This window comes from Prionailurus viverrinus, chromosome A3 (genome assembly GCF_022837055.1).
Source record: "Prionailurus viverrinus isolate Anna chromosome A3, UM_Priviv_1.0, whole genome shotgun sequence".
NCBI classification, from domain to species: Eukaryota; Metazoa; Chordata; class Mammalia; order Carnivora; family Felidae; genus Prionailurus; species Prionailurus viverrinus.
The window spans coordinates 118,330,596-118,357,747 of record NC_062563.1 but is presented as its reverse complement, the minus strand read 5'-3'; the positions used below and the strand labels follow the sequence as shown (position 1 = coordinate 118,357,747).

The 27,152-nt window shown below is 53.7% G+C and overlaps 1 protein-coding gene across 2 annotated transcripts; it reads left to right on the top strand.

Moving 5' to 3' along the window:
* The first annotated feature begins 1,392 nt into the window (after positions 1-1,392).
* On the top strand, positions 1,393-25,206 carry FOSL2 (FOS like 2, AP-1 transcription factor subunit). 2 transcript variants are annotated; one of them, XM_047852681.1, is made up of 4 exons: positions 1,393-2,330; positions 12,203-12,454; positions 17,889-17,996; positions 20,437-25,206. In XM_047852681.1, exons 1-4 carry the CDS (start codon positions 2,232-2,234, stop codon positions 20,953-20,955), a joined length of 978 nt encoding a protein of 325 aa, XP_047708637.1. In that variant the 5' UTR covers positions 1,393-2,231; the 3' UTR covers positions 20,956-25,206. The 2 variants fall into 2 exon arrangements, with proteins under 2 accessions (XP_047708637.1, XP_047708638.1); XM_047852682.1 differs by lacking the exon at positions 1,393-2,330 and adding an exon at positions 3,276-3,565.
* Positions 25,207-27,152: the final 1,946 nt, after the last annotated feature.

Below are 27,152 nucleotides of genomic sequence, written 5' to 3'. Positions count from 1 at the left end.
GGCAAACCGAGACTAAAGCAGAGCCTGGACCAGAACCCAGGTTCCTTGACTCCTAGTACAGTGCTCCTCCGGATCGTCTTTGCACAACAATTGAAGTACCAGAGCTGGCAAGGGCCTTAGAAGGTCATCCGTCCCAACCCCTTCATTTTATAGGAAGAAACCGAAGCCCAGAATGGTTAAGGGACTCGCCCAAAGTCTTACAGCTCGTAAATAGCACGGCCTGGCGTTCGTACTCCGAGGTCTGTGCTCTTTACCCCGGGCGAGGCGGGAAGACCCAGGAGTACAGACTCCTTGCTCCCCGAACTTCCCTCCAAAACAGCTGAAGACTTGGTTGGGGCACACCCTCGCCCGGTCTTCCCTCCCTCTCTATTTCTAAAAAAATTCTTAACAGTCGAGTTTGCTTCTAACGCCCGATTACTATTAGATGCATCCTAATTGTCCCACACGGAGGGCGGCCGGAATGTCCTGACTGGTTAATTTTTTGTCTTCAGGGCTACCCCTAACAGATTAATTGTAGGGCCGAAAACAAAACCCCCAAAAAACAAACAAAAACCAAGAAGCGTATTGGGGGTGGGGGGAAGCAGTGGGCAGCCAGCCAGGCCGGGAAAAATAGGCAGGTCGGCCCCGCCGGGCGGCGCCGCGCCCCGCCAAGGCCTGGCCGCAGGGCGGCGCGGGCACCCCGCGCGCCCAGGGCTCCCGCTGCACCGGGCGGCGCCGCGGAGGGCGCCGACGACCGCGCTTGGCCGCGCCCTCCCTGAGAGCGGCTCTGCGCGCCCGGCTCCCGGCCTCGCGGTGGCGCCGCACTGAACCGCCCGTCTCGCTCTTCAGGCTGTGATTATTTTGTAAAACCCGGCGCCGAGGCCCGAGCGGCCGCTCTCCGGGGCCCCGCCCCGCGCCCCTTCCCCGGGCGGTGGAGGGAGGAGGCCGCGGCGCGCTCGGGAGCCGGCGAGGGAATCCCTCTCCCTCCACGTCACCCGAAAGCGAGGGAACCCGCACTCGCGTCCTCTAACGCAAATGACCATCTTTGGCAACGTGCGCCAATGGAACAGACCAAGGGCGCTGGGCTCGGGGGTGCGCGGGGGTAGAGAAAGGCCAGGGCCTGGGCCGCCTCGGCGCCCCCAAGCAGCGCCCGCGGTCCGCTCCTGCCCAGCCACCGCCTTTCTTCCCCGCGCGGGGAGTGCGGCTGGCGTCAGCGCCGCCGGGAGCCTGGGCACCTAGGGGAGCGCTGTGCCCGCCTCCTCCCGCGCCTCTTCCTCCTCCTCCTCCTCCTCCTCCTCCTCCTCCTCCTCCTGCTCCCCCCGCCTCCCCGCGCGCTCCTCCCCGCAAGGTGGAGTCTGGGGTTGACGTGAGTGAATCCACATGGTACAGGGGCTGGAGAATAAAGAGTGGAGTTGAACTCGTGCCATTGTAGTGACTCATCTCGGGCAGAGCGCAGGGGCTCCGAGCGAAGCGACGAGCAAGTGAGCGGCGCTCAGCGGGCCCGGGAGAGAGGGAGAGAGGCGCGGCAGGGCGAGGCGGCCCGTCCGGGAGCGGGCGCCGGGGAAGGGGTGCAGTCGGGCGCCGGAGCGGCGGCACGGGCAGCGGGGCCGCGTCCCTCTCAGCGCCGGCTCAGCTGGAGCCCCGCGCCCCCCCCCCCCACTCCCCCGGGCGCAGGCTGCTTTCTCCCGGCAAGTGTCCGAGCCGCTCCGAAACTCCGGCGGCGAGTCGACCACAGGAAGTTTATTCTCAGCTCCTTTTCTAAAAGGAGGAAATAGAAGTTTCTCCCAGCCGGCAGTCTTTTCTTTTCGCCTTTTTCGCCCTGTCTGAAATCGGGGGGCCCCCGGACCTGGCAGGCGTGACCCGCCGGGCTCCTGCTCTTTTGTAATTTCCAGTTTTTGATCCGGCCAGCCGTCCCGGCCGGGCTCCGGCTGCGCGCGGGAGCGGGAGGGCGCGCGCAGGGGAGGGACAGAGGGACGCGCAGACTTTTAGAGGGAGGGACTGGGTGGCCCGCCGGTCCCGCGGCGCTCGCAGAGCAGGAAAGAAGTGCCGCGCGAGGCGCTCGGGAGGCACCGTCCCCGGGCTGTCGCCGCCCCCCGTCCGCGCCCGCCACCCGTCGGGGAGAAGCCCGGGAGTGAAGATTAGAGCCCGAGGCGCGGCCGGCAGGGAGCGAGCGCGCAGCAGCCGGTGCGCGGCCGCGGCGAGGGCGGGGGAAGAAAAACACCCTGTTTCCTCTCGGGCCCCCACCGCGGATCATGTACCAGGATTATCCCGGGAACTTTGACACCTCGTCCCGGGGCAGCAGCGGTTCACCTGCGCACGCCGAGTCCTACACCAGCGGCGGCGGCCAGCAGGTAGGTGCGGGCCCTGGGTGCACCTGGCGGCGCGGGTGGACCACCCCCCCCCCCCCCGCCCTCCTCTCTCCGCCACTGCCTCTTTTGCTTTCTTTTCCCATTTTTGGCTTGGCGAGAAAATTCCTACGGGGTCACCGTTGTAGGTTCTGGATTTTCGTGTTGTCCGCCCACCGTTCTCCCCCGTCACTTAAAAAACAAACCAACAAACAAAACTGGAGCGGGGTAGTGGGCTTGAAGAGCCGGCCAACCTTTTCCCTCACGCTACACCTTATCCAGACGAGCTCCTGGAATTGCAGCCCTCCTTCCCGGGAGCCTGTTAACTCCTCTCCCAGAAATCATTCCCCTCTCCCCCTTCACTTCTCCGTGGTGGGTAAAAAAAAAAAAAAAAAAAAAAAAAAATCTTTGCACTCACTGGCCCCTCCCGACATCCAAGGACTCTTCTTGTGGGAAAGCCCTCTCCCTCTCTGCCCCTGCTCCCCATCAGTCTTAATTTCTGAAAGAGGTTGGGGATTCGGAAACATGGTTGGGCTCCTTCAAGTAATCCAGAGTGAGAGCGAGGGTTGTCGCCCTGGGAATAGGGTGCGAAGGTCAGGAAGGAGGAGGTCAGCCTTGATAGGCTCCGGGCCTGCGCCTTTGTGCCCCCGTGCCCATCCATCTTCTGTTCGGGTCAGAGAAGGAGCTTGTACTGCCACCAGAAGGGGCGCCTTGAGGGTCTGGGAGGGTACTTGGGGCAAGGACGCCTGCAGAGAAAAGTGGGGGTGGGGGAAGAAGAGGCCTTGCTTAGGCTCTTGGGTGGTTCTGGAAGCGGAAAAACAACTTGTTTCTAAAGCAGCCGGACTGGTTTGCGCTGGAAGGATTGTGCCTGCGATCTGTGTCTATAAATACCAGAAAGGTGCTGCTGGGGTGGGGGTGCCAGTGGGGTGCCTGCACTGGGCAGCAGCCACTCCCCGCCCCCCCCCCCCAGCCCACCCCCAGGCTTCAGAGGGAGCTGGCTTAACAAACAAGGCCACTACTACCTGAAGCCCATCTCCCTCAGGATCTGTGGAGTCTCTAGCCAAGTTGGCTGCAGCCAAGAGTTGGTCCGGTAAGGCAGTGGCCTTGGCCTCCAGAAGCCAGCCAGCCAGGAGGGGCTGGGGTTGGCTCCTGGGAGGGGTGGACCCTGCCAGAAAATGGAAACATGGCTCTCTTTAGGATCTGAAGAGGGATACCTTGTCCAAAGTGATTCCCAATACTTGGTGAGTCCCCCAAATGGCTTTTCTGTGTCTTTCCTCTATCTCCCCTGGTGTCTCCCTAAGCACCGGCTGAAGAAGACCTAGTCTGTGCATTGAGGGCACATTCAGTGCACCTTTAATAATGAGCACCAAGGCGATGAGTTTTCAATCTTGTCCTAAAGGTGATTTTGTTTGCTTTCCCTTCCCAGTGGTGGTTTTTATTGAATCCAAATAGCATTAAGCCACGGTTTGGAGTCCTATATGCCCATTCCCTCACTCTTTAATTCAACAAACGCCAAAACATCCCTCTCCTCCTCCCGGAATCCCAAAGAGGTCTTTTGATATCTTGTCTGTTCCTTTTGCTGCTGTTTTTGTGGCAGTCATCGCTGCAATATTACAATCTCGCCGCCTGGCTTTGCTCAGACCCTGGGGCCTGAATGGGAAGTCAGACCGGACATCAGTGCCCCGATTGAATAATCTGTGTCACTAGGGCTTTGAGCCCAGGATGTGAGCAGAGGCAATTCCCTGTTTTGGAAGAAAATCAGACAGGAAACCAGTGCGAGGAAGAAGGAAGAGAACTCGGTCCGGCAGGGTGTAATGGGGCCTCATTACTGAAGCAAAAAGCAGCTGTTGGCTAATTCCTAGCATGCTGTAACACATGAGAATTTTGCAATTAGTAATAACTAGTGCATGGGTTCTCGCATATACGCCTGCCTGTTTGGCCCAGCAGCTTGAGTGAAGTGCCTTTCAAACCAGAGGGATTGGCAAGGTAATGCCGCTCTGGACAAGTCTTTCAGCCTGTCCGCCTCTGGGGGGAGGGGGGGAGAGAGGGGTCTTGTGGAGGGGGGAGGTTTTTCCATCATCTCTCCAACTTGGAGCAAAGCTGTTCTGTGGTCCTCAGGACTGACTTGAGAGGCTTTTGTTACTTCGCAAGTCTGTGCTATGACCCTACGGGCTCAAGGTAACTTTATTACATACCAGATACAACTTGTAATCACTTTATTTCCCTCAGCTTCCTTTATGGGGAGGCTTTCCTGGCATTTAGTGGGGTCTTCCTCCTTTGTGGTATCTCAGTAGACCACTCAGTAGAAGAGGGTTCTCTGGTTTTCCTTTGGGCAAGTGAATATTATTTTTTCCTGCTCTGTTTGTGGGGTCTAATATTCCTGATAAGTTTGTTGCTGTCTTTTCAACCCAGAACCTTATCTCTGGCTTCATAAAGCTTGATTTTAACACATGGCCATGAGTTCCAGGGACTTCAGAGGGGTGGGGGGCAGATAATTCTTTGTTAAAACCACTCTTCGTGTATATGGCAGGAACTCGAAGCATGAAAAATATTTCCTGTTCCAGTTATAGTTTTAATCTCAAAACATTGGTGATTTTGTTTTGTCAATAATAGTTGCACACGCCTCCCCCTCCTGGCCTTTTCTTTTTATTGTTGTTGTTTTCTCTCTCCCCTAACTTTCCTAGGAAAACACCTCCCAGATATATGCCCTGCCTGGCTGCTCGACTATTACGGTTTCAGGACCTGAGCATTACGCAATCAGCCAGTTACACAAACATAGGTCATTTCATAACTTGTTTTCATCAGCTGGGCCCCCTTTTAATGAAAAAAACAAAACAAAACAAAACAAAAACAAGATCTAGGACTTTTCCAAGGCTGCCATTTGTCTGTTCCTCAGATAACGTGAAAATAAACCAAGAGGGACAGTTCCTCTTTGGAATCAAGGAATACCAGACTTGCTCTCTTCTTTGGCAACCGCCCTTTCCCAAGAGACAGACAGACAGACAGACACACATACACGCACACATGCACACACACAAAATTCCCCGGAGTGAACTTTTGCCAACTGTACCAGGCTGGGACATTCCTCACATCAAAGAACTTTTACCAGAAATGACTGTGATTCCCAAGTCAGTCCCAATCACACCTCTCTACTGCCCCCTACGGGACATTCTTAGAAGAACTGTCTGGGGAATGTATTTTTCCAGCCCCAGACAGTGTTAACTTGGTGAGTTTTCGGAATTCTTAGGATTTTTTTCTTTTTAATTCAGGACAAATAAATGCCATATATTTAAAGGCGGTTAGCTAGGAACTGCCTGACTTTGAGATGCAGTTTTCTTAAGAAATTTTGTTTTGTTCTAAATAAAACCTGGTTGAAAAAGGAGTGCATTTTTTTCTTTCCCTGTCTTGATGTTTGTCTGATCTTTTGGGTAACCAGGAACAATGTCTTCAAATTCCCACGGCGTGTTTTCTTGCTGTGTTTGTATCAGGACACTGGGAATTTTGGGGGGGGGGGGGGAGGTGGTCTTCAGAATTGGCTGGAAGGTGGGAGGTGTATGTATGAAGGGTTTGGTGCCCACCCCTTTGTCTTTGATCTTGTAGATGTTGTAGATTAGGATCAAACGAAATGTTATCCCAGGAATTTGTCTGTTCTACTGATTCTTGATGGTGGAAGTCAGCGTCAGTTTTTCATCAAAGCGAGCGGGGTGAAGTAGCAGTCATGTATTGTCTGAGAGGGTAGCTGAATTTTTCTGTCCAGGCCCCTGAGTGCATTGCCATTACTTTATTTCTGCCTGCCTTATTATTCAAAGTGAGTGTAAAGTTAGGGGCCTCATTTTCTTTTTTTCGTTTGTATCTTGATGCAAACACACCAGAAGTACACATCCAAATCCCTGTGGTCCCCTTCATAATTATTCACTGAGGAGACTAAATACTTCTTTGAGTGCCATGGCTCTTAGACTCACGTTTTACGATGCCCCTCTTTTGGAATTGTCTTCAGCAAATCCTTTTGAAAACCCTCCCTGCTAACAAATCTTTGTCCTTTGAGGGTGAGCTTGATATTTGGAAGTTAGCAAAAGATGTGACATGTAAGGAATCAAGTCTGACATAGAAGGTTGGGTGATCCAGCTGGGTCCAAAGCACAGTATGACCCAGAGTTGTCTCGATCTTGATCTCAAGAGTCTTCCTGTGAGAGCAGGCACCAAGAGAGGGCACACCAAAGTAGGCACTTTGGCCATCTATCACTTTAGGTTTTCTTCCTCTCTGTTAAACAGGAATAAGGTGTTGGTTTTTGAGAACTCAGGAAGCTAACTTTGTGGTCTATTTGTTGAAAGAAAGAAAAAAAAATAGCATCATTACTTTGTGGACATGTCTCATCCATGTTGCATGTGGTATCTTTTGATGGCCACAGCATTTCAACATGATGGCAGCTGCTTTGATTGAGGCAAATAGATCTGTTCCAAACCCCGCTTGGTAACTCTATCCCTCTTCAACTCACTGGGCCAAAAAGAGAAGATATGCGTTCTCTTGCCCAGCACCATCTCACTGGCAGTGACTTGGCCATACTCTCACCCTGCTGGAGTTAAAGGGAATATCAGATGCCATGCCCTTCCACTGAGTGCGGAAGGGGTACATGGAATAGTGGGCATTACCCTTCCCACCCTCACCCGGTGCTTTGGAGTGGGGGGTTCTGGCCAGAAGGGCCCTGGGAGGAAAGAAACTGGGGACCCTGACAGGTAACTCTGTATCAGTCGCTTTCTCCTGTCCCTTGTTTTTCTTCTCTCCCTTGTTTGCTTCACCCTGGCAGTTCAGAGGAGGAAGGGGAGAGTGTGGTTCCTTTGAGCGAGCCTGGGAAAGAGAGGAAGCTGACGGGAGGCAAATCACCTGAGAGAGTGTTCATGTAAAATGTGGGGAAATCATGAGTTATTAGCAACCATTTCCATCGTGACACAAATGGCTTTCTTCAGAGCGGAAAGGTCAAAGTGATACCAAATGCAGAATCTGTGAAGATTGATTGAATTCCATATAGAAGGCTTTGGAGAAAATGACACGTTTAATAAAAATAGAGAGCATTTGGGTCCAGCTGGACCTCAGTTGTGCTCTGGGGTGTATGAGGTAACATTTGCCCTCACTCTGTCCTCTTCCCCTGAGCCAGTCTCTGGAGATTTTGGAATTTTTCTTTTCCCATGCTGGGGATGTAAAGAAAAGAAAAAGGGGGAGGGTGGTTCTTAAGAGAAAGAACCCAGTCCATTTCCAGGTATGCACAGTCCTACCTGTCTGCCTGCTGAGACAGGTCACAGGTATTCATGGGCTTCGTGGCTTGAGTGGTTGGGGGCCCAGTTGAGAATCAATGTGATGGTGGAATACCTGGCCGACAACACCGCCCCTGACTTCCATCTCAAATGCCATTTGTGCCCAGCTCAGGAGTGTCTGAGATAAGCTCAACCCCATCCGTGTCTTCAGGAAAATGGGAATCCACACCCTGCTTCCTAGACCCTTGTGCTTCCTAGATCCTAGACTGCTCTTGACCCTCATTTCTGAATCCAAGGCCTAGCTGTAAAATTCAGGAAGGTCATTTTCCCAAATCAGAAAGTGCTAGGCTGCAGGGACCCCTCTGACCCGACGAAGCTTGGTGGCCGTAGGGCGCTGTGTTCTGAGCTGTCTTTCTTAAACAGGCTGTGGGAGCGGGACTGAACAGCCCCGTGGCATCCTTAAATATAGGTGCTTCGGGATAAAGAAGGGTCTTTATGACGCCAGAGACACACAACAAATCTTGTAAGGGCTCGAACTTCGGCTTCAGGGTCTGAGTGAGACTCCCTGGGTTAAAGGAAGAGTTCTAATTGTGTTTGGCTTTTTTTGTTCCCTCTCTTTATTCCCCCCGCCCACCACCCCGAGCATTTGGAGAGGGGATGGGCCTCTAGAACAGGGGGCGCCAAACTATGACCCACGTGTCTTTGTAAATAAGGTTTAATGGAACATGGGCGCACCTATTTGTTTACATATCGTCTGTGACTGCTTCCACGCTATAATGGCAGAGTTGAGTAGTTGCGACAGAGACCGCATGACCCACAAAGCCTAAAATATTTACTATCTGGCCTTTTACAGCAAATGTTCGTCAGACTCTGCTCTAGGAGGTCGGTGGGGGCCAGTTTGTCCTTTTATAGGCATTCTTGCCCACCCAGAAGTCAACAGGATGACACAGTCAAATAAAGCATCTGGAGGCTTTGCCAGGCTGGAATGCCACACAGCCGTCCAGCATCTTTGATCCCGTCCCTGGAGGAGGAGCTCCCAAGGGGGCTGGAGAGCCCCCCTGGGGACTCAAGTGACATCCTGGGTTCCCTGCTGTATCCCCCACCCCTCCCAGCACACACTTGGTGCTGCAGCAGGGCTCGTGGTGTTCCAGTGCTCACAGCTGGGAAACCCCGTGTTGGTTTCTGCTCAGTATTAACCCTTCCATAGAGCACCATGACTTATCCCCAACACGATGTTTGACTGATGGTCGGGTCTGCTGGCAGAGAAGACTGTCAGGCTGACTTCTGGGACCACGGACCCCCTAGCCTCACCTCATCTCTCCTACTCCGGTGTAGCTTTCTGAGTAATACCTTTGGAGCTGAGACAAGTCACATCGGCCAGAACCCATTTAAACTTGTGTGAGTGTCTCAGAGAGGCTCCTCTAGGAGACAAAAGCCTTCTTTATCACAGCCCCAGTCCCCTGTGGGGATGGGACATTGTTTTCCTAGGGCCAGTGTGTTATCCAGATGGCTTTACCTCCCTCTGAAACAAGTTGTACATGCGTTTCGAGGCAGTCATTACCTAGTGCCTTGTTTTTATGGCTGTCTTGTTTTGTCTAGACCAAGCCATTGCTGCAAGCAATCTGGCTGTTGGCCGGGGAGCACATTCTGTAGAACCAGAGCGAGGGGACCGAGAGCCCCCAGAGGGGCTGAGAGTCGTCCACTTACTCCCAAGGAGTCTTAGTCTCCGAGCTGTGCTTTAGGGTTTTTGCTTGCTTCCCATGGGCTGAGAGAGGAGCTTTTTGTTTGTCTGTTGGAATGAGGAGTGGATTTCTTGGGTGCCATCCGGAAAGAGAAGCTGACAGTTCCCTCACAGAGGTGGAGGGTCCCATCGAACCATCATGCTGGATGCCTCAGGTGCCCTTCAGACCCAGAACCTGACCTGAAGAGAGACATGGAATAAAAATGCCGGGTGCCTCCCAGGAGTGGGAAGCTGACCGTCTTTCCTGGAGCCGCCCCAAGCAGAGTGCACGGGCACCGTGGTGATGCGTGACCGCGGCGGCGGTGCTGCTCGTGATGACGATGCGGCCTTCCATTGGTTCAGAGCGGCGGTTCTCCACCCTGGCTGCACGCTAGAATCTCCCCAGGCATTTAAAAAAAACACCTTATCAGAACCCCACCCCGGACGTGTTATTTTAGAACCCTAATGGCGAGGCTGGCTCCGGCCTTGGTGTTTTTAGAAAGCTCCCCAGAATGTTCTAACGCGCAGCCTCGGTGGAGAACCACCGGAGTGCCTTTTATAGCCAGTGATTCTAAGGAGCTACTTGTTTAATCGTGACAGTGATTTGCGAGTTTGGTGTTCAGATTCTTCTTCACAGACAGGAGAACTAAGTCCTCAGTGATTTCGCGAAGGTGTCCGTCCGGGCCTCCTGGCTCCAGGTGGAGGGTTTCCTGCCACCACCTTCCTCTCTACACCCCCCCCCCCCCGCTCCCCTCCAGCGGCCCAAGAGAAGCGTAGCTGTCTGGGCCTTGCGTGCCTCTGCGCACGCTTAGCCACGCGCACGCATTCTCCATCCTCTGTCTCCTCAGAGGCCCAGCTGAGTTGTCCATTTTCTTCTCCTTGAAGATCATTTCCTACTTGGAGTCTTCCTTGTTCACTGCATCCTTCCTTCCTTCCTTCACACACACACACACACACACACACACACGCACGCGCGCACACACACACACACACACACACACACACGCACACCCAGCTCAGGCAGCTCCTGATAAAAAGCCGAATCGTCTTTGCCTTCCAAGGTGACTCAGAATCCATTGTACTGGACAGCTCTTCTCATAGTATCCCAGAATCCACTGGTAACTTCACCGAGTCTCACGATTCATCCCACTGGAGCTCTCTTCGCCCAATCCCAGAATCCATCGTGCTGGGTCATGCTTTCTTCACAAAACGCCCTTGCCCCCGGGCCCCAGGGCAGTCTGGGAAGGGAGGCAGAGACGTGCCACCACCCAGACTGGGGTCAGGCAGCCGGCAGGGGAGTGAGCAAGGAGGGGTCCCCAGCTCCCCCAGTTACAGTGAGATGCTCTAAGCTCCACTTACTTGCATAACAGGAACCCACGTGTCATCACCGGGGACAAAGGCAACGGTGGTGGCAGCCGCCATTGCTGCTAATACTTGTACTCCTGGTTGGTCTGACCAGGCCAAGATAGGAAGGGAAGCTATAGCACCTGTGCCAGTGATAGCACGATTTCATCTGGGATCGGACCTGTGGGGCCTCCTGGGTGAGAGGGGCGGTCGACAGGGATGAGCTGACACCCTGAGGGCAGCAGGGGTGGCTACGGCACTTGGGTCTGGATTTCAAGGAAGCAAAAAGCAACACTACGGAAGCTTGCGTAGCACCGTGTTTGAGAGCCTCTTTGAATCCTGACCCCCCTGCGTACGAGCCATGTGGCCTTGGATAAGTTACTCAATCTCTCTGAGCCTAAATTTCTGCCTCTAAAGTGGAGATAATGGTCGTTCTTACCTCAGAGGGAGAATGAAGGAGATAATTTAGGTCAAACACTACCATGGTGCCTGTCGTTTAGTAAGTGCTCAGCAGGTGCTCTCATTGCTTTCATCTCGTCACCCACCAGATTAGGGAAGGAAGGAGCTGCAGAACTCCTTTGAGTGGAGATGGGGGTCACCCGAGGATGACGGCTTCATTAGGGGAGATTTCCCCTGAGGAGCTGGAAGCCGTGGGCTGCGGGGGCAGGGAGGCCCTTCCTTTCTCCCCTCACTTTCTAATAGTCGCTCTGAAGAAAGAGGAGCTTGACCCATTTTAGTGTTTGTACTCTGTCATCATCTTGTATTCTAAATAGGATGCTTCCTGCAGCACGTTCCAGAGAGTTCTGCAACTTGGTCTGGGCATGAATTAAGAGACAGGGAGAAAACGCTGAGCTAGCAGCACAAGAGTTTCCCACAGACACAAACATGAACACAGATAGATATGTAGGTAGGTAGGGAGAGACGCAGTGTGTCTGCCCCAAGCAAGATGGCGGTTAAGGGCGAGGAGAAGGAAGGTCTGGCCACAGATGCTAACCCTTGCAGTCTCATTAGTTGGAGGACACCTTTTCCTGGACCTGGTCTCACCCTGATGGGGTCCCAGCCCCATCCTGAACCTATTCAGAAAGTAACAAAAGCAGGCACAATAAGTTTCCTGGTGATCTTTGTTGCCCCCCACCCACGCAACCCATGGGTGTGCCAATGTCCTCAGAGGGTCCCGAGCCCCAGTACCCTGGGGACTAATTGGAGGTGACCCAGAGGCTCGTGAGGCCGGGTAGGAGGCCTGCGCTCCTGCAGGTGCAGAGCTAGCCTGCTGAGTGTTGAGTGGCTAGGGGCCGCATCTGTCTTCGAAGTCATTTGGGGTATGACCACACCCTTACGAGCCACCTGGGGAGCGAGTTGCCAGGACCTCCGGGGAGCGGATCTGACGTGGGGCCTCAGGAGTAGTTAAGATCCCACTGATTCTTGGGTTGTTGGGTGTCCAGGGAAGCCCACCCAGTGTTCCGACCTCGGCCCCCCCAAGCACTGACTCTGCTTCGCCTCCTGGCTCCGCTTGTCCTGTTCCATTATGCACCTGTTGGCTCAATACTGTTTTTTCCTCATTTCAGAAGTTCCGGGTAGATATGCCTGGCTCAGGCAGCGCCTTCATCCCCACCATCAACGCCATCACCACCAGCCAGGACCTGCAGTGGATGGTACAGCCCACAGTGATCACCTCCATGTCCAACCCGTACCCCCGCTCGCACCCCTACAGCCCCCTGCCGGGCCTGGCCTCCGTCCCTGGGCACATGGCGCTCCCGAGACCTGGCGTGATCAAGACCATAGGCACCACCGTGGGCCGCAGGAGGAGAGATGAGCAGGTACGGCTCAGATCAGTGTAAAGGAGCCTCGTCAGTGGCTTTCCGGGCCTCAAAACGCACAGTGTTTTTCTGTGGAATGGTGGGGAGCTGGGGGAGCGGTCTGGGAGTGAGCACTGGGGAGAAGACGGAGCTGGGGACCGGGGGCGCGCGACCCTCCCCATTGGAAGCAGAGCTGGGGGCCGGGGAGTCAGGCCCGGCTCTGTCATCTTGCTCATGTCCCTTAGAATCTCCGAGTCGCCGTTTCTTCAGTTGCAAAATGGGGATCATGGTACCTGCCAGCCAGGACTTGTTGCCATGCAAATGAGATCACAATTGTGAAAACACATTGCATGTGGTAAGGTATCAGCAAATGGGAAGGACTGTTAGGACCTGCCTACAGTGGTGTCCTTCCCTGATCCTTGGCAGCGAAGCCACAGGACAAGCAGCCAACGAAACTCTGGCCGGGAGCTTTTTTTGGATTAGCCCTTGATCGTCCCCTAGGGTCTGTGGCCGGTGAAACACTCAGCCGACCTGCAGGGTCGCCCTCCAGGCCCACTCGGTGTCGTCCAGGGCCTCCGGCTCGCAGCAGGAGCCCATTTCGGGTGCCTGGAATCCCCGTCCCAGAAGCGCAGGGACGCTGGGGTCTTCGGAGTTTGCTCAGCTGCTTTAGCTGACTGCGTGTGAGGGGAGGAAGTCAGGCATCAGCTTTTTTTATTCTCAAAGGGTTCAGCTTTGAGAAGGAGTCAGCCTGGCAGGGAGGGACACCAGAAAGTGTCGGGCCCGTGCTCTCTAGACACCATCTACCCATACCGAAAAGGTATGTCGTCCGTATCAATAGTGAACCAGGGTAGTGATGGGCCCCCCGATTCCCCAAAGAGAGGTCAGAATCATGCATAAAAAGAGGGAGTGAGCCTTCCAAGAGCCCCATCGGTCCCCCTTCACAGATGACACAACCGAAGCCTCAGACAAACATGCCTGGGGCCATTTGGCAAGAGAATAGGGAAGTCTGGACAGGAACCCATTCCCTGGATTCCCTGTGCAGTGCTCTCTTACCAATACCATGCCACCATGGATCCAGGGAAGGGAAGATACTTTAGCGGTGAAATCCCTTTTTCAAATGAGATATTAGCCTGGAGGATCAATCCTATCCATTTCCACCACTGTCCACCTCCACTCTGAGACCCCAGGTCCACAGTGTTCCAATACAAGGACCTTCAAACATGGTGCCCTGTGGATAATCACGGATCCAGTTCCAGCAGTCCCCAGGGTACTTAGAATTACAAGGGTCGCTACTCCGAGACACTGGAAGCGTTCATGGGCTCTCTGTTCCTCTGAGGACAAAGCGGGGCCTTGCGTCCACTACATGCTGGTTTGTTCTGCTAATGGTAGGAGTCAGCGCAGGGGGAGAGTAATAGACACTGGCTCTCCGTTGCTGTGGGGGCAGATGGCCAATATCCCCCTCACTGTTGCTTTCCGTAATTGTAGATATTGCAGTAGCAGTGATCATAATGTCCTTTATGAAATACGCTTCCTTCAGGAGCCCAAGGTGTCAAGCTTTCTAGTCACCGATGAGTTGGATCCCCCCCTTATGTAAGTGACCCCGAAGTAAGAGCTGGTCTTGCGAGGGATTCCTGAACTAGCAGGACACAAAGCAAGATGTGCTGAGCACTCTTCCTTCTTTTCTGGGCCTCGCCCACACTAAATTGAGAAGCTTCTATCTGGAAGGGACTTTGGAGACCAGCTTTTCCAGTTTCCCCTCTGTCCCCATTTTACAGATGAGGGAACAGAAGTCCAGAAAGGAGAAGGGGCCTGTCTCCTCTCACTAAAGTGAGTTAGTGGCAGAGCCAGGACTGGAATCTACCTCCTTTGACCTTCAGCCCTGTGGTTTTCCCACCGCACTACCCTAGGCATGCCTTTAGGACAATCTGTCTGGAGGATTTCCTTCCTTTTCGGCGAGGGAGGGAGGGAGAGAGCCAGGAGCATTTTGTCCCACATCAGTTAGGAATTCAGACAATCATCTGGCAGCTTGGAGGAAGCCTGGGGAGTAGCATCCTAGAACCGTGGCTCTTTGGGTTCCTAGCCCTAGGGTCTTTTCTCCGAAGCTGATTTCCTCCTTCCTGACTTCCCCCAGGGGGAGGAACCTGTGACCCAGAGCCAACATGGTGCCTCACTGCCCTGCTCCAAGCCTGCCCAGAGGCTGCCTCTTAGGCCAGTGGCGGTGACCCGAGGAGGCCGGGAGCAGAGGGTGTGTGGCTTGTGGGTGGGAACTTGGTGGTGCTGACACACTCAAGCTTTAACCGCGTTGAAGTCACCACCCCTGAACACTTCCTATGCTGACAGCTCCCCCACGTTGCCCCATACCTTACAGATAGCGGAGAGACTTCTGGGCTAATCAGGAGGCCAAAAGCGGTCCGGAAGCAGCCAAAGGGGGAGGGAGGCTGAAATGTACCACAACAAGGTCTTCATCTTTTCTGCCCCTCGTCAGTGAGGGATGAAGGCCCTATCTGGGCCTCAGGGTGAGCCTGGTAGCCCTTTGCGTGATGAATCCCGAACGCAGGGCTGCGGCGGGGCCAGCAGGCCCTCGGTAACTCTGCTGGGCTCAGGTTGAGACAAGTTTAGAAGCAGCAAGTATTCAGAGCCGCAGCCAAGTGGCCTCATGACCTCAGCTGGGCAGCCAGTCCCCACACAGGGCCAAGGTGCCAGGTTTGTGCACTGTGGATCTCCGGTTCATGTGGATTCTTCCAGGGCTCAGAAAAAGCTTCAGAGAGGAACCTCGGAATTCCATCTTCTTTCTAGCACTTTCTAGGTTAGAGAGGGCCCTCACACTGAATCTTTTTGTTTGTTTTTAATTCTTTTTTGTTTTTATTTATTTTTGAGAGAGAGAGAGAGAGAGAGACAGAGCACGAGTAGGGAAGGGACAGAGAGAGAGGGAGACACAGAATCCAAAGACAGGCTCCAGGCTCTGAGCTGTCAGCACAGAGCCCAACACAGGGCTCAAACCCACGAACCGTGTGACCTGAGTCGAAGTCCGACCCTTAACTGACTGAGCCACCCAGGCGCCCCTCACACAGAGTCTTCATCTGATCACCACAGAAACTTTTTGGAAGGCAGGGCAGGTCCCAATAATTCCACTTTCTAAATGGGAAATCTGAGGCTTAGAAGGTTTGGTGATTTGTCCATGGCAACACAGAAATGTCATATCAGGGTTTTGTGGTTTTGTTTTTTTTTTTTTAAGTTTATTTATTTAGAGAGACAGCGTGAGCGGGGGAGGGCCAGAGAGAGGGTGAGAGGGAGAATCCCAAGCAGGCTCTGCACCAACAGCACAGAGCCCGACGCGGGGCTCCAACTCACCAACTGGGAGATCATGACCTGAGCTGAAACCAAGAGTCGGATGCTTAACCGACTGAGCCACCCGGGCGCCCCCAGATCCGTGTTTTGCTTCCAGTCTGCCTTAGACCTCTCAGAAGAGAGAATGTGGAGCCTTTGGCTCTCTAGGGGAGGCAGAGGATTTCAGAGGCCGGGGCTGAAGACAGGGCGTGAGGACGGAGGTGGAGGTGGGACGAGGTATGGGACCCTGAGACCAGGTCTTTGGAAGGGGCCTGGGGACTCCCAGAGGCAGACCCTGTGCTCTCTGTGTCCCACCTGGAGACCACTGCAGGGGGCAGAGGCACAATGAGGGTGGGGCTGATGCGGGAGGGGAACTGGGTCTGGTTCTTAATCGCTTGAGGTGAGGTCATGGAGGAGGTGAAGGAACATGAGGAGGATATCCCGGGTGTGAAGGAGGTCCCCGGGGCAGATGCAGGACGAGGCAGGGCTCAGCCGAAGCCCTGGGAGATCTGAGGTGCCAGGAGGCTGGTAGGTCTCCCTAGCGTGCCAGGCTTCCTGCCTCCCCCCTGAGCCACACACCTTGACTGCTGGAGGGTGGGCAGTGGATTTGAAAGTTGAGGAGGTGTGACGAGCCTCTCTGTGCTCAGGTGGCCTGATGCCTCAGAGGGACTTCGTGTCCAAGGAGTTGCCTGGCACATTTTCATGCCAACGCTTGGAGAATTTGATGTGGGGCTCTGGCACCTTGGTTGGGCCCATAGGGTTACCTCAGTGTAGACAGAGATGGGATTGTCCTCTCCGATGCTGTGCCCTGCTTTGCTGTTCAGGATATCACAGCAACAGACCTGCAGGGTTGTGGGGAGCCCTGGGGACTCTGACCTGGGCCCAGTCAGGTCCGTGACTCCCTCCCTCTCTCAGTGGGGACAGTTTCTCTCACCCCTCCAAAAGTGGCTTCGGCTTTTTTCCCATGTTGTCCCTTAGGGTAGGACCCAGATCTTACTCCTCTAAGAATCTTCTAAGCCTTCAGTACTGAGCTTGGCACGCAGTAGGTGTGCTATCAGTGTCTGAGAACTGCGCAGAATGGTCTTTCTTTCGGAATTACTTTCGGCCTTGGCCCACAGCCATCTCCTCCTGTCACCTCTGCCTGCACTGAGGGGCACTGGGGTCACAGGAAGGGCTGTATGTGAACAGAGTCTCAGCCCTATGTAGTGGAGCAGAGTTCTTGCCCAGGGGGCATGAGTCACAGGCCCCCAACTAGCCTCCTTGCAAGAAGCTAGATGAAACGCTCTGCGGAGGGATTTTTGTTCATTTCGTTTTCTGATAAATCTCCAACCTCTCAAACCACGCCCGGCACATGGAAGGTTCTCATTTGTTGAATGAATGCGGGTGGTGGGCAGCAGGATTTAATGTGCCTGGGGGGTCCCTTCTCCTTTTTGCCTGTCCTGTCCAGCCTAGCATTGTGCCAGGCACACTAGTGAGCCCTCCAGGTTGAACTGTGAGCCACTGGCACGCTGGGGCTGGTAGAGGAATTGGAAGCCGGGTGGTATCCATGGCCCACCTTCTGGCAATAGAACATCCCCCCCCCCCCAGCCCCCTCCCGCCCCCCCCCCCCCCTCCCGCCAGTGGTTCTTACTCTGGGCCGAGCTACTTAACCAAATGGGGATAATGAGGCTTGCAGAGTAGGCAGAGTGGTGGGGAGGAGTAATTGGCCAGGGTTTGGGAGAAGCTGTGTAAGTGGGTGGGGCCAGGCCTGGCTGGTATGAAGGGACTCTGGGAGGAGCAACCCCAGCTTCTCCTCTCTGGCCTTAGCCCTGGATCAGGGCTGACATGATAAATGCTACCATCTTGTCTGGGCTGTTGAGTCCTTGACACGTTGCTGCCCTGTTCTCCCCCTCAAGCCTGGAACTGTCACTTTCCAGGGTGGGCTCAGCTCTAAGTGGCCCTCCCGGGTGGCCACAGCAGGGAGCGCATATTCTAGAATTGCTGAGCCCAACCACACTCCTCTCGCCTCTCTCCCTTCCCCCCCCCCCCCCATACCCATCCCAGAAGAGTTTCTTAAAATGTAGTTAGGAAACAAAGCTAGGGAACCATTTACCCAAACCTAATCATGATCCTTGACCTTGGCCTCTAGCTGTCCCCGGAAGAGGAGGAGAAACGTCGAATCCGAAGGGAGAGGAACAAGCTGGCTGCAGCCAAGTGCAGAAACCGACGCCGGGAGCTGACGGAGAAGCTGCAGGCGGTAAGGAGCTCCGCAGGGGCCGGGGGCCCTTCTGGGTGGGCACGTGCTAGGGCCCCAGGCCTCCTGGCCTCCCACCCTCTCCTTGCCCACCAGTGGCCTGTATAGATGAGTCAGTGCAGACAGAAACATTCCTTCCTTTGAGCACATAGGTTTAGCACTGCCCTGATTAAAGTAGAGATTGGGGGAGAGTGCTGGCCTTTGGCACCAGCCTGGGCCCAGAGAGGGAGTTCAACAGCCTGCAGGGACCCAACACCTGTGCGTCTCCTGCTCTCAGACCTGCTGGGGCCCCTGGGTGAGGGATGGCACAGAGTGTTGGTATTGCTAGGCCCTGAGAGCCCGCGCAGGCCCAGACCTGCCCCCTCTGGGGCTACTTCCCAGCCTTCCAGCCGCCCCCATGCCTACCACCAGCAGGAATGATCCAAGCTAGCTGGTGTGGACAGGGGGAGACTGCAGTCTGAGGGGGTCTCGAAGCAATCTGGGTCTCATGGAGATGGTCATGTGCCAGCTGAGTCGTACTGTCTTGGGGTTTTCTCGTATCCTTCATGGGCAGGAGGATTCCTAATCTCTGCTATGAGCCTGAAGCTGTCACCTTGGTACCTCATTCTGCCCTGTGAGTCACTCTCCCCTGCTGCCTAATTGCCCACACCTGGGGGGGCTGTGGCCCTGCCCTTCCCTCTCAAAGCCTGACCTGACCAACGTCACATAACTCCCTCCAGAGCCTAGCCCTGCAAGGTGGGCTGAATGGCATGTGGAGGAAGCCCAAAGTCAGGACTAACTCTCCTGAGCAGAATGTTAGAGGGAGACTGTTGGCAGTCCTTAACAATGACCAGCCAGGGACGGGCTCTGGAAATCACAAATTACCTTACACATCCCATGACGTTCTCGAATGCTCCCAGGTACCATCCACCTGCTTCAGGTCCCCTTTGTCCAAGAGTGAGAGCTCTTGGGAATTGAATGTGTACTGTGTGAATTCCATGTAGCCTGTAGTGATGTCCCGTGGAGGTGTGTGTGAGCATCGGGTGGGAGACCGGGAGCTCTCCGTCACTAGGTGAAGAGATCCCTTAGTGATCAGTACTCCCTGGGTAGACTCCCCCAGGAGAGTCCTCCCTACCACTAACCTTCTAAGGGGCCAGGTCCTCTTGAGTCTACCCTGGGTGCTCCCTACCACTAGCCCCAGAATAGCCCCTCCTCCTCCGGGCCGCCCGCTTTCCTCCCCTCCCTCCCTCCCTCCCCCAGAAGCCTCACACCCTACTCCCCCGCCACCCCACCCACCCCAGCCACCCAGGCCCCTGAGCCACATCCTCCACAGGAAACCTCTCATAAGCTCATGACGTTCGTCAGACCCTTGAGACAGATGGAAACTTTTTTTCACTGTGGAATATGCTGTACTCTGCTCAGCGAAGCTCTGGCCCACATCATCTCATTCTTGAACGGGAATCTGTGTTAGGGGAAAAGTGGGGAGGAGGCCATGACACACGCCTTGTCACCTTTCATACCTGCTCCTTCCATGTGCTTTGCTGCTTCTCTGGCTTTGTACCAAAGGGAGGGAGGGGGCCGAGCTCCTCGCCACGGGACCCTGCCACCCTCCTCGCCTGCTCAGGCTGTCAGGTTCCTCATCTGTTAAAGCACAGGGACTGAACGGAATATTCTCCCAGGGTTCTGTGAGTCCCGAAGCACGCGCTTCAGAAATTAGAGTAAAAAAGGGAAGTGGGGCGGTGACGATTTAGCGGGGACTAATGGAGAACTTCCTGCCAGGCTGGCACTGTCCAAAGCTTGTGTGTGCAGCGTAGAGTTTAGTGTTTATGCATCCACAGGCAGGCTGGACAGGGGTGAAGGGGTATGAGAAGGACTGGGGGGCGGGGGGGGGGGGTTGTGGTGCAGGGAACTGCATGCTGCTCTCCCTTCCCCTCCAGACCTCACTGTTCCCCCCTCCTGGGAAACTGCAGTCCTGGCAGCGGGGCAGTAGAGCCTGGTAGCATATGGACTCTGGAGTAGATACATCAGGGTCAAGTCTGGGCTACCCTGTAACCTGCTTGCTCTGTGACACTGGGCAAATGACAAGACCTCTCTGAATCTCAGTTTCCTCATCTGCAAAGTGAGGTGATTGATGATGCCTGCTTTAGAAATCTTCTGGAGGATTGATCTGCAGTGCCTGGCACAAAGTAAGCCCTCGGTCGTGGTGTCATTTCAGCCTTCCTCCGAGCCTACTCTCCTCCTTTCTCAGGAGCTTTGGACATAAAAGGAATCTTGAGCCACCAGGTGACTCAGAGCCAGTGGGGTCCGTGGCCAGGGGTGTGAGCGGGCTGCTTGCACAGTTGGTCCTCTGGGGACAGCTCTGGTTTTCCTTTTCTCACCTGGATTGGAAGCCAACCCCACCCCCACCCCAAGCAGGTCTCCCCGGCAGGCTCCTATCCCTCACACACCTCTCTTCCCCCTGCAGGAGACAGAGGAGCTGGAGGAGGAGAAGTCAGGCCTGCAGAAGGAGATTGCTGAGCTGCAGAAGGAGAAGGAAAAGCTGGAGTTCATGTTAGTGGCCCACGGGCCCGTGTGCAAGATCAGCCCCGAGGAGCGCCGATCCCCCCCAGCCTCTGGGCTCCAGCCCCTGCGCGGTGGAGGCGGCGGAGTGGGTGCCGTCGTGGTGAAGCAGGAGCCCCTGGAAGAGGACAGCCCCTCATCCTCATCGGCCGGGCTGGACAAGGGCCAGCGCTCTGTCATCAAGCCCATCAGCATTGCTGGGGGCTTCTATGGGGAGGAGCCCCTGCACACCCCCATCGTGGTGACCTCCACACCTGCCATCACTCCGGGCACCTCGAACCTCGTCTTCACCTACCCCAGCGTCCTGGAGCAGGAGTCGCCTGCGTCACCCTCCGAGTCCTGCTCCAAGGCACACCGCAGAAGCAGTAGCAGTGGGGACCAGTCATCAGACTCCTTGAACTCCCCCACTCTGCTGGCTCTGTAACCCAGCTCCCAGGGGGTCCTCGTCACTGCCTCCTTCCCAGGGACCAGCACCTTCAAGCACTCCAGGGCCATGAGGGCAAGAGGGGGACCCTACCAGAGAAGAGAGCTTCCCGGCTCTGGGGACACCCAGGTGGGATTTGGTGGTGAGGTGTTGAGGACTTTTGGTGATCTCTTAGAACTCACGGGACCTCCTCCCTCGTTCATCTTGCAAAGTGAATCCTATGTCTTGAAAAGCCTTGGAGAATTTGGTTCAGTGGACTCAGGCATATCTCTGGCTTCTGAAGAGCCTGAAGCTGGTGTGGACCGTTCCTGTCCCTTTGTTACGATCTGTCTCTGGAGTGATGGTGTCCTTCCCCGCCCCACCAAGCATGCTCAGTGCCTTTTGGTTTCACCTTCCCTCTATTCGCCCCTTCCTCTCCCCAGTGTCGATTTTACTTCCTCTTGGTTTTTATCAAAGTTGCCATGACATTTCATCGGGGTGGTCTGAATATTAAAGCTCTTCATTTCTGGAGATGGGGCAGCAGGTGACTGACTCTTCTGCTGGGGCCGACTTGTCCAGAAGGGGACAGTCAATGTGCAATACAGAACCTTCCCTCCCTTGATGCTCCCCGCTCCACCACCATCTCCAGAACCACCAGCAGGGCTCCCTGAGCTCTCAAGGAGATGCTGCCATCACTGGGAGGCCTGGAGGACCCTTCCTGCCCATCCTTGGAGACAACTTTTGGAGGAGCGGCTTGGCCAGAAGACAGGGTGTGAGTGAGACAGCCGGGGCACAGGTTGGGTTTGCCAAATGCCTAATTACCAGGCCAGGAATAGTGCCAACAAGCCACACAGGTGTGTCCCAGCCAGCTTCCCTTGACCTGGTGTCTTGAGCAGGACGTCTCCTGTAATTACTGCCTCGCCATCCTGCCCCTGGACCCTTCTACTAGACCAGGGAGGTGTCCCTCCCTAGGAACCGCACAGCACTCCCAAGTCTCTATTGGCTCTGCCATCCCCGGTCTGGCTCTCAGGATGACGCCACCCACAGAAATTTAATGAGCGTGGGCCTGGGCCCTCCCCAGATTGCTGCCTGGGGCAGGGAGGGGGGGGCACCTCCCCAAGCCTTGAAGGCACCTTTGCTGTGAAGGGAAAAGTAGGGGAGGAAGGAGGGGAGGCAGAGTGGGATTCGCCTCTCAGTGAGATGTCAGGCCTTTTCTGCCCTCTGTGGTCATCATCTGCTACCTGATGGAGTGCTTTCTCCCTTCCACACCGTGTCCTCCCAGTGTGCTCCTCAGGTCCAGCCAGCCAGCTGTGAACCTCTGGCCCAGAGCTGTTGCTAAGGCTTGGGGCTTTCATGCCCTTCCTGGGGGCTGCTGAAATCAGAGATGAGATGTATTGCTTCCCACTGCAGGGGGCGGGGCGTGGGGGCGGAGGTCCTCCTGGCCTCTTGCAAGAGCACAGCTGAACGAGGGCCCTGCCTCCCACCCCTCTGAGCCTTTTTCTCCCTAAGGCAAAGCTCTGGCTGATCTTCTAGAATTGGCCTCTGCTGGGCTAGTGCTTTGGGAGAGACCCCACTGTTGTGATTCAGCTCTAGAGATCATTGTATGATAATTTAAAATTATATAGATATTATTTAAATCAAACCCAGTGGGGGTTAAATTTCAAAGTTAGTCTCGGGAGAGAAAGAGAGAGAGAGAGAGAGCTGTGACACATTAGCTCACTTGTTCCTTTCACACACCCAGGCCTCGAGGGCGGGTCCTGACTTAATGCCCCTGACCCTCCTCTGTGCACTAAAATGGAACATGCAGAATGGAGCCGCCAAATGCTTAAAACATGCAGCCCGCTCTGACTGGAAGTGATGTGGGGAAGGATAAGCCATGCAGAGAATGGAGTTTAAAAGAAAAAGGATTTTTCCCCCCCAAAAAACCTTAAAAATGTTATTTCCCACATTCCTTGGCTATGATGCTGCCCTCCCGATTTCCCAGAGGTTCTGGGCGGGGCATTAGATTGGGCAATTGAGTTTCTGGCTTTGGATTAACCAAAGAAATAGCAGTCAGCCAGGAAACGCAGGAGGTGGGCAAAGAAAACTGGGGTGCGCTCTGCTCTGAAGGGCTTAATCATCTCAAGTGGTATTTGTGGCCAATTGGGAGCTATTTGCTTCTTTTTGCATATATATATATATATATATAATATACATATATTATATATATTTCCTAAATGAAGCTGCTTTTTGGTGTTTTATTTCTGAAAGTCCCTTTGTGCCCCCCTTGGCACAGCACTGATCCCGAGGCAGGCCGTAATCTGTGACTTGGGGCCAGGCTGGACATTCCTGGGATAGCGTTTGGCCTTAGTACAGATTTCAAGCTGTGTTGGCTTTGGGACCAGCAGAAGGGAAAAACCACCACCTCACAGGGCTTTAGAGGCCTCTAAGCTGTGTTCCCATTCAGGACCCCCGGCTTTGTTCTTGGAGGTGGTTTGGCTTCCCCAAAGCCAGAGGTTATTTGGGGGAAGGCTGACCATTCACACCTAACTCATGAGCATATCCTCAGTTAGCTGAGGCTTCTTCTGGCTTGTTCTTGAAGTTCCTGCACACACCCCATTGTTCCAGAATCACCGGACTCCAGGCCTGCTTTCTCCTCCCGTGGCTCCGACTAAAGGAACAGCTGCAGTGGGGGCGCCTTGGTGCTTAAGCTGGGAACTGCTGGGCCTCCCCTGTGTCCCCAGCCGCGAGGCAGCTGGTGTGGACTCCAGTTGGGCTGCAGGCAGCTCTGGGACGGCATAGGGCAGGCGCGCCTCGACAGGCTAGTGTGAAACACACGGTCCTCGTGGCCACCTGGCTGGCCTCTCTGGGATCCGTCCTCTTCCTGGCTGAGTGGAGGGACACAGCTGCGGACACAGGAAAGAGAGGAGATCCCAGGTGAAGCTTAGGAAATAGCCGGGGCCAGCTGCACGCAGAGCTTTCGTGGGGAAGTTTGCAGAAAGACATCATTGTTCTGCCTGTGAGAAAGGCCAGGTGCGCCCACTGGCCAGTCACACAAGCATCTCGGCCAGGAGCCATCAGAGGCTATGGCTTCTTTTCCTCAGGCTTTGGGGACAAGAGTCTCTTCTCTGCTCCCACTGGGCTCTGAGTCTAAGGGAGGGCTCGACGCCATAGGCAATGGAACTTTTCTCCCCTTGATGGACCAACAAATGTTCCTGCAATCTCATGTTTCAGGTTGATCTCCTTTCCTGATCAGATATCACACAGCCCCTCGAAGAAGGAAAAGAATAAGCACCTACTATGTGCCAGGCACTGTATTAGGCACTTTTATAAATATACCCTCTTTAGGATGAGACTAAGGGGCGAGGGTATCCCCTGTTAAAGGCCCCCAAGTAATGGATAAACAAAAACACTTAGAGGTGAGAAGGTCCGTCTTCAAAGATCTCAGGCAAGGTTGCCCTCAGTCGGAGGTTTGTTCTCAAAGACCCATCCCCCACAGTGCCCTCCCACCTCCAAACTTCTTTTCCCTCTCCCTTGTCATGTGCTCCTTTGCACTCCTCAGAAGGTTGGAGGGGTAACCTGAGTCCTTCTAGAATTTGTGGACCAATAGGATACGTGATGTGTGTAACTTCCTTTAAAAACTTAAGTAAAAGGGTCTTGCTACTTTCTGCTTGTTGAGTCTTCTTGGCATTTATCTTAAAAGCCAGCATCTCACTATTTATTGACAGGTTGTGTGTGTGTGTGTGTGTGTGTGTGCACATGCACACGTGCGTGCGTGCCTACATTTCCAAGTGTGCCTCCTGCAGCTTTTAAAAAGAAAACTCAGTCATCCCACTACTAATTTGACATCTCATGCTTCTAGTGTTTGGGCCATACATTAACAGAGGGTTTTAATTGGCCAGTGCTGATGTGTTCAGGAAAGGCTGGGTCAATTTGAGCGGGGCATGGGAAGGGGAGGGGGAGAAGAAATTGACATTTATTTTATTATTTATTTAAAATGTTTACATCTTTGTGTTGTACCAAGCCTGAATAGAAACAGCATTAAAGTACTCAGTTCCTCTCTCCCTCTCTTTCTTCATTTTTGTTTTTAAATTTAGGCTAATGATGCTTTTTTTTTTTGTTTCTAAAATGACTTGTGACATGTGCTGTATAAACTGTATAAAAAGGTTCTGTTCTTAAAGACGGATGGTCATTCCTCTGGGGACAGTGGTCACCAAGAAGTCTATATTGTAAGAGAATACAACGTTCCTCAAAAATTATTTTCTCTGTGTGATTAAACGTTTATTCCATTTATTTTAGTTTGTGGTTACTTGATATCGAGGAAGAAAATATTTGCCTTTGTATAAAGAATAGGTGTCAGGGTGTCTTTTCTGCAGCGAGAGATGTATATATCGTATTTTGGTATATAGTGGAAAACCATAAATTTCGTGCATCTGTATTTGAGATCTGTCAATGATGTGGAGTAAAGTCTGCTATAAGATCCTGGAGGAAACAGGTTGTACAAGAGTCATAGCTCTATGGGGAATTTAATTACCTTTCTGAGCATCCTTTTTTTTTTCTTTTTCTTTTTTCTTTTCTTTTCTTTTTGTTTTTTTTTTTGTTTTTTTTTTTTGTTTTTTTTGTTTAAGTATTGGTGAAATGGTCCCATTGGAAAGGCTTCTAAATAGGCCTCTCCAGGCAGGACTGCGAGCTCAAAAATCTTTGTATAGTTTTGAAAATTGAGGAGTAGTTCTGCTCTGAAGCATCTCTGGTGGTGTTTTCTGTTGTTTTGTTATTTTACTGTAATCCAAGCCTACAGTATTTGCACTAAAGAAAGCTTGTTAGAAAAAGCTTGCTGCTATGGAAGAAAGAACATATTAAACTTTTTTTTTTTTTTTTTTTTTTCGGTTAGCTTTCCCACTTTCAATTGAGTAGTTTTTGTAGAATAAAATGATTAAGATTGAAGAGCCTCTGATGGTTGGTTTATTCCATCTTTTCTTCCCGTCTCTCCTGTCCCTTCTCTTTTTCTTCTAGACTTTTCTACCTTTGGCCTTGGGGTAGAATTGGTCTCTCTGGTGGGTGGGCAAGGCAGGGAAATGGCCCTCCTAGGACCTCTTTCTGCAAAACGGTGAGGTGGGCCTCTGGCCCCGGCTCACAGCTGCCCCCATTTCCTTTCTCCTGCTTCTCCTCTCGAACCTCCCCCAACTCCTCCCAATCCTGTTCCCCTTTCTCAGGGCCTCATTCTCAGCTAGCTGCCAACTACTGCCAAGGTGTGAGCCAATAAAAGTTCAAGGTGCTGTCCCTTCCTGGAGGTAGTTTGTTTGAACAGGTTGGTCCTGGAAACCCACGAATCTTCAAAGAACCAATTAAACGTGTCGCGAACATTGTCCAGGTGGTCGAATGAGATCACGTGTGGGAAAGGCCTCGGAAAACAACTGAGGGGTGCGCCTAAGTGGATGATCACATCTCCAGATTTTCTCCCTGAAAAGACACAGGTTGTTAGGTGTGAAACTGAGAAGCGTCAGCCCAGACCCCATTGCCCTGTGGACCAGGAAACCCCGGGGTAAATGGGCAACATCTGTTTGGGGCTGCTTATGCCTTGCAGCATAAGTGCTAGGGTGGCCAGGCTGTCATTAGTTAGTGCTTGTGGTTGGCAGCTGGCTAAGAATTAGCCCCTGAAATTACACCAGGCACTGCAAGTCTGCTTCCGACAAGCTCTGCATGCAGGCTCCCTTCTCTGGAGGACCCGAGAGCAGCGGACCGTGAGTCAGAAGGGCCTGCCCTCACTACTCAGTGGCTGCTGAGTTCTGGAGGAAGCCATGTAACCTCTCTGAGCCTTAGTCTCCTCCTCTGTAGAGGGGGAGGGTCATGATAGTATACTCAGAGCACCCACACCACAAGGATTAGGGTAGCTCCCCCTTTCCGTTTTGAGAGGGCCCGCGGCATTAGGGGACGGGGCACTCCCAAGTCTCCGCGCGGGACCTCCCGGGGACCTCCTCTGCCCCAGCAGACACCACAGAAAAGAGGTGTCTTCCTGAACAGCGAATGTGTCCCTTGGCGGTGTTAAGTGTCGGATGCTGGGAGTGTTCACACGGGCTTCCGTAGGCTCTGGGGACTGTGCCGCCCAGAGAGAAGCCTGTGCTCACGTGTCTATGCACACCTCTCGTGCCCAGGCACTTCCGTAACACCTTTCATCTTTCAATAACACTTGGAAATCTACTTCGTTTAAATTCCACCTCTTCGCCCACATGGCAATTAGA

Coding starts and splice junctions, on each gene's coding strand:
- FOSL2 (XM_047852681.1), top strand. CDS start 2,232: ATGTACCAGGATTATCCCGGGAACTTTGACACCTCGTCCCGGGGCAGC. Junction 12,455..17,888: donor GCAGGAGGAGAGATGAGCAG/GTACGGCTCAGA, acceptor CTTGGCCTCTAG/CTGTCCCCGGAAGAGGAGGA. Junction 17,997..20,436: donor TGACGGAGAAGCTGCAGGCG/GTAAGGAGCTCC, acceptor TTCCCCCTGCAG/GAGACAGAGGAGCTGGAGGA.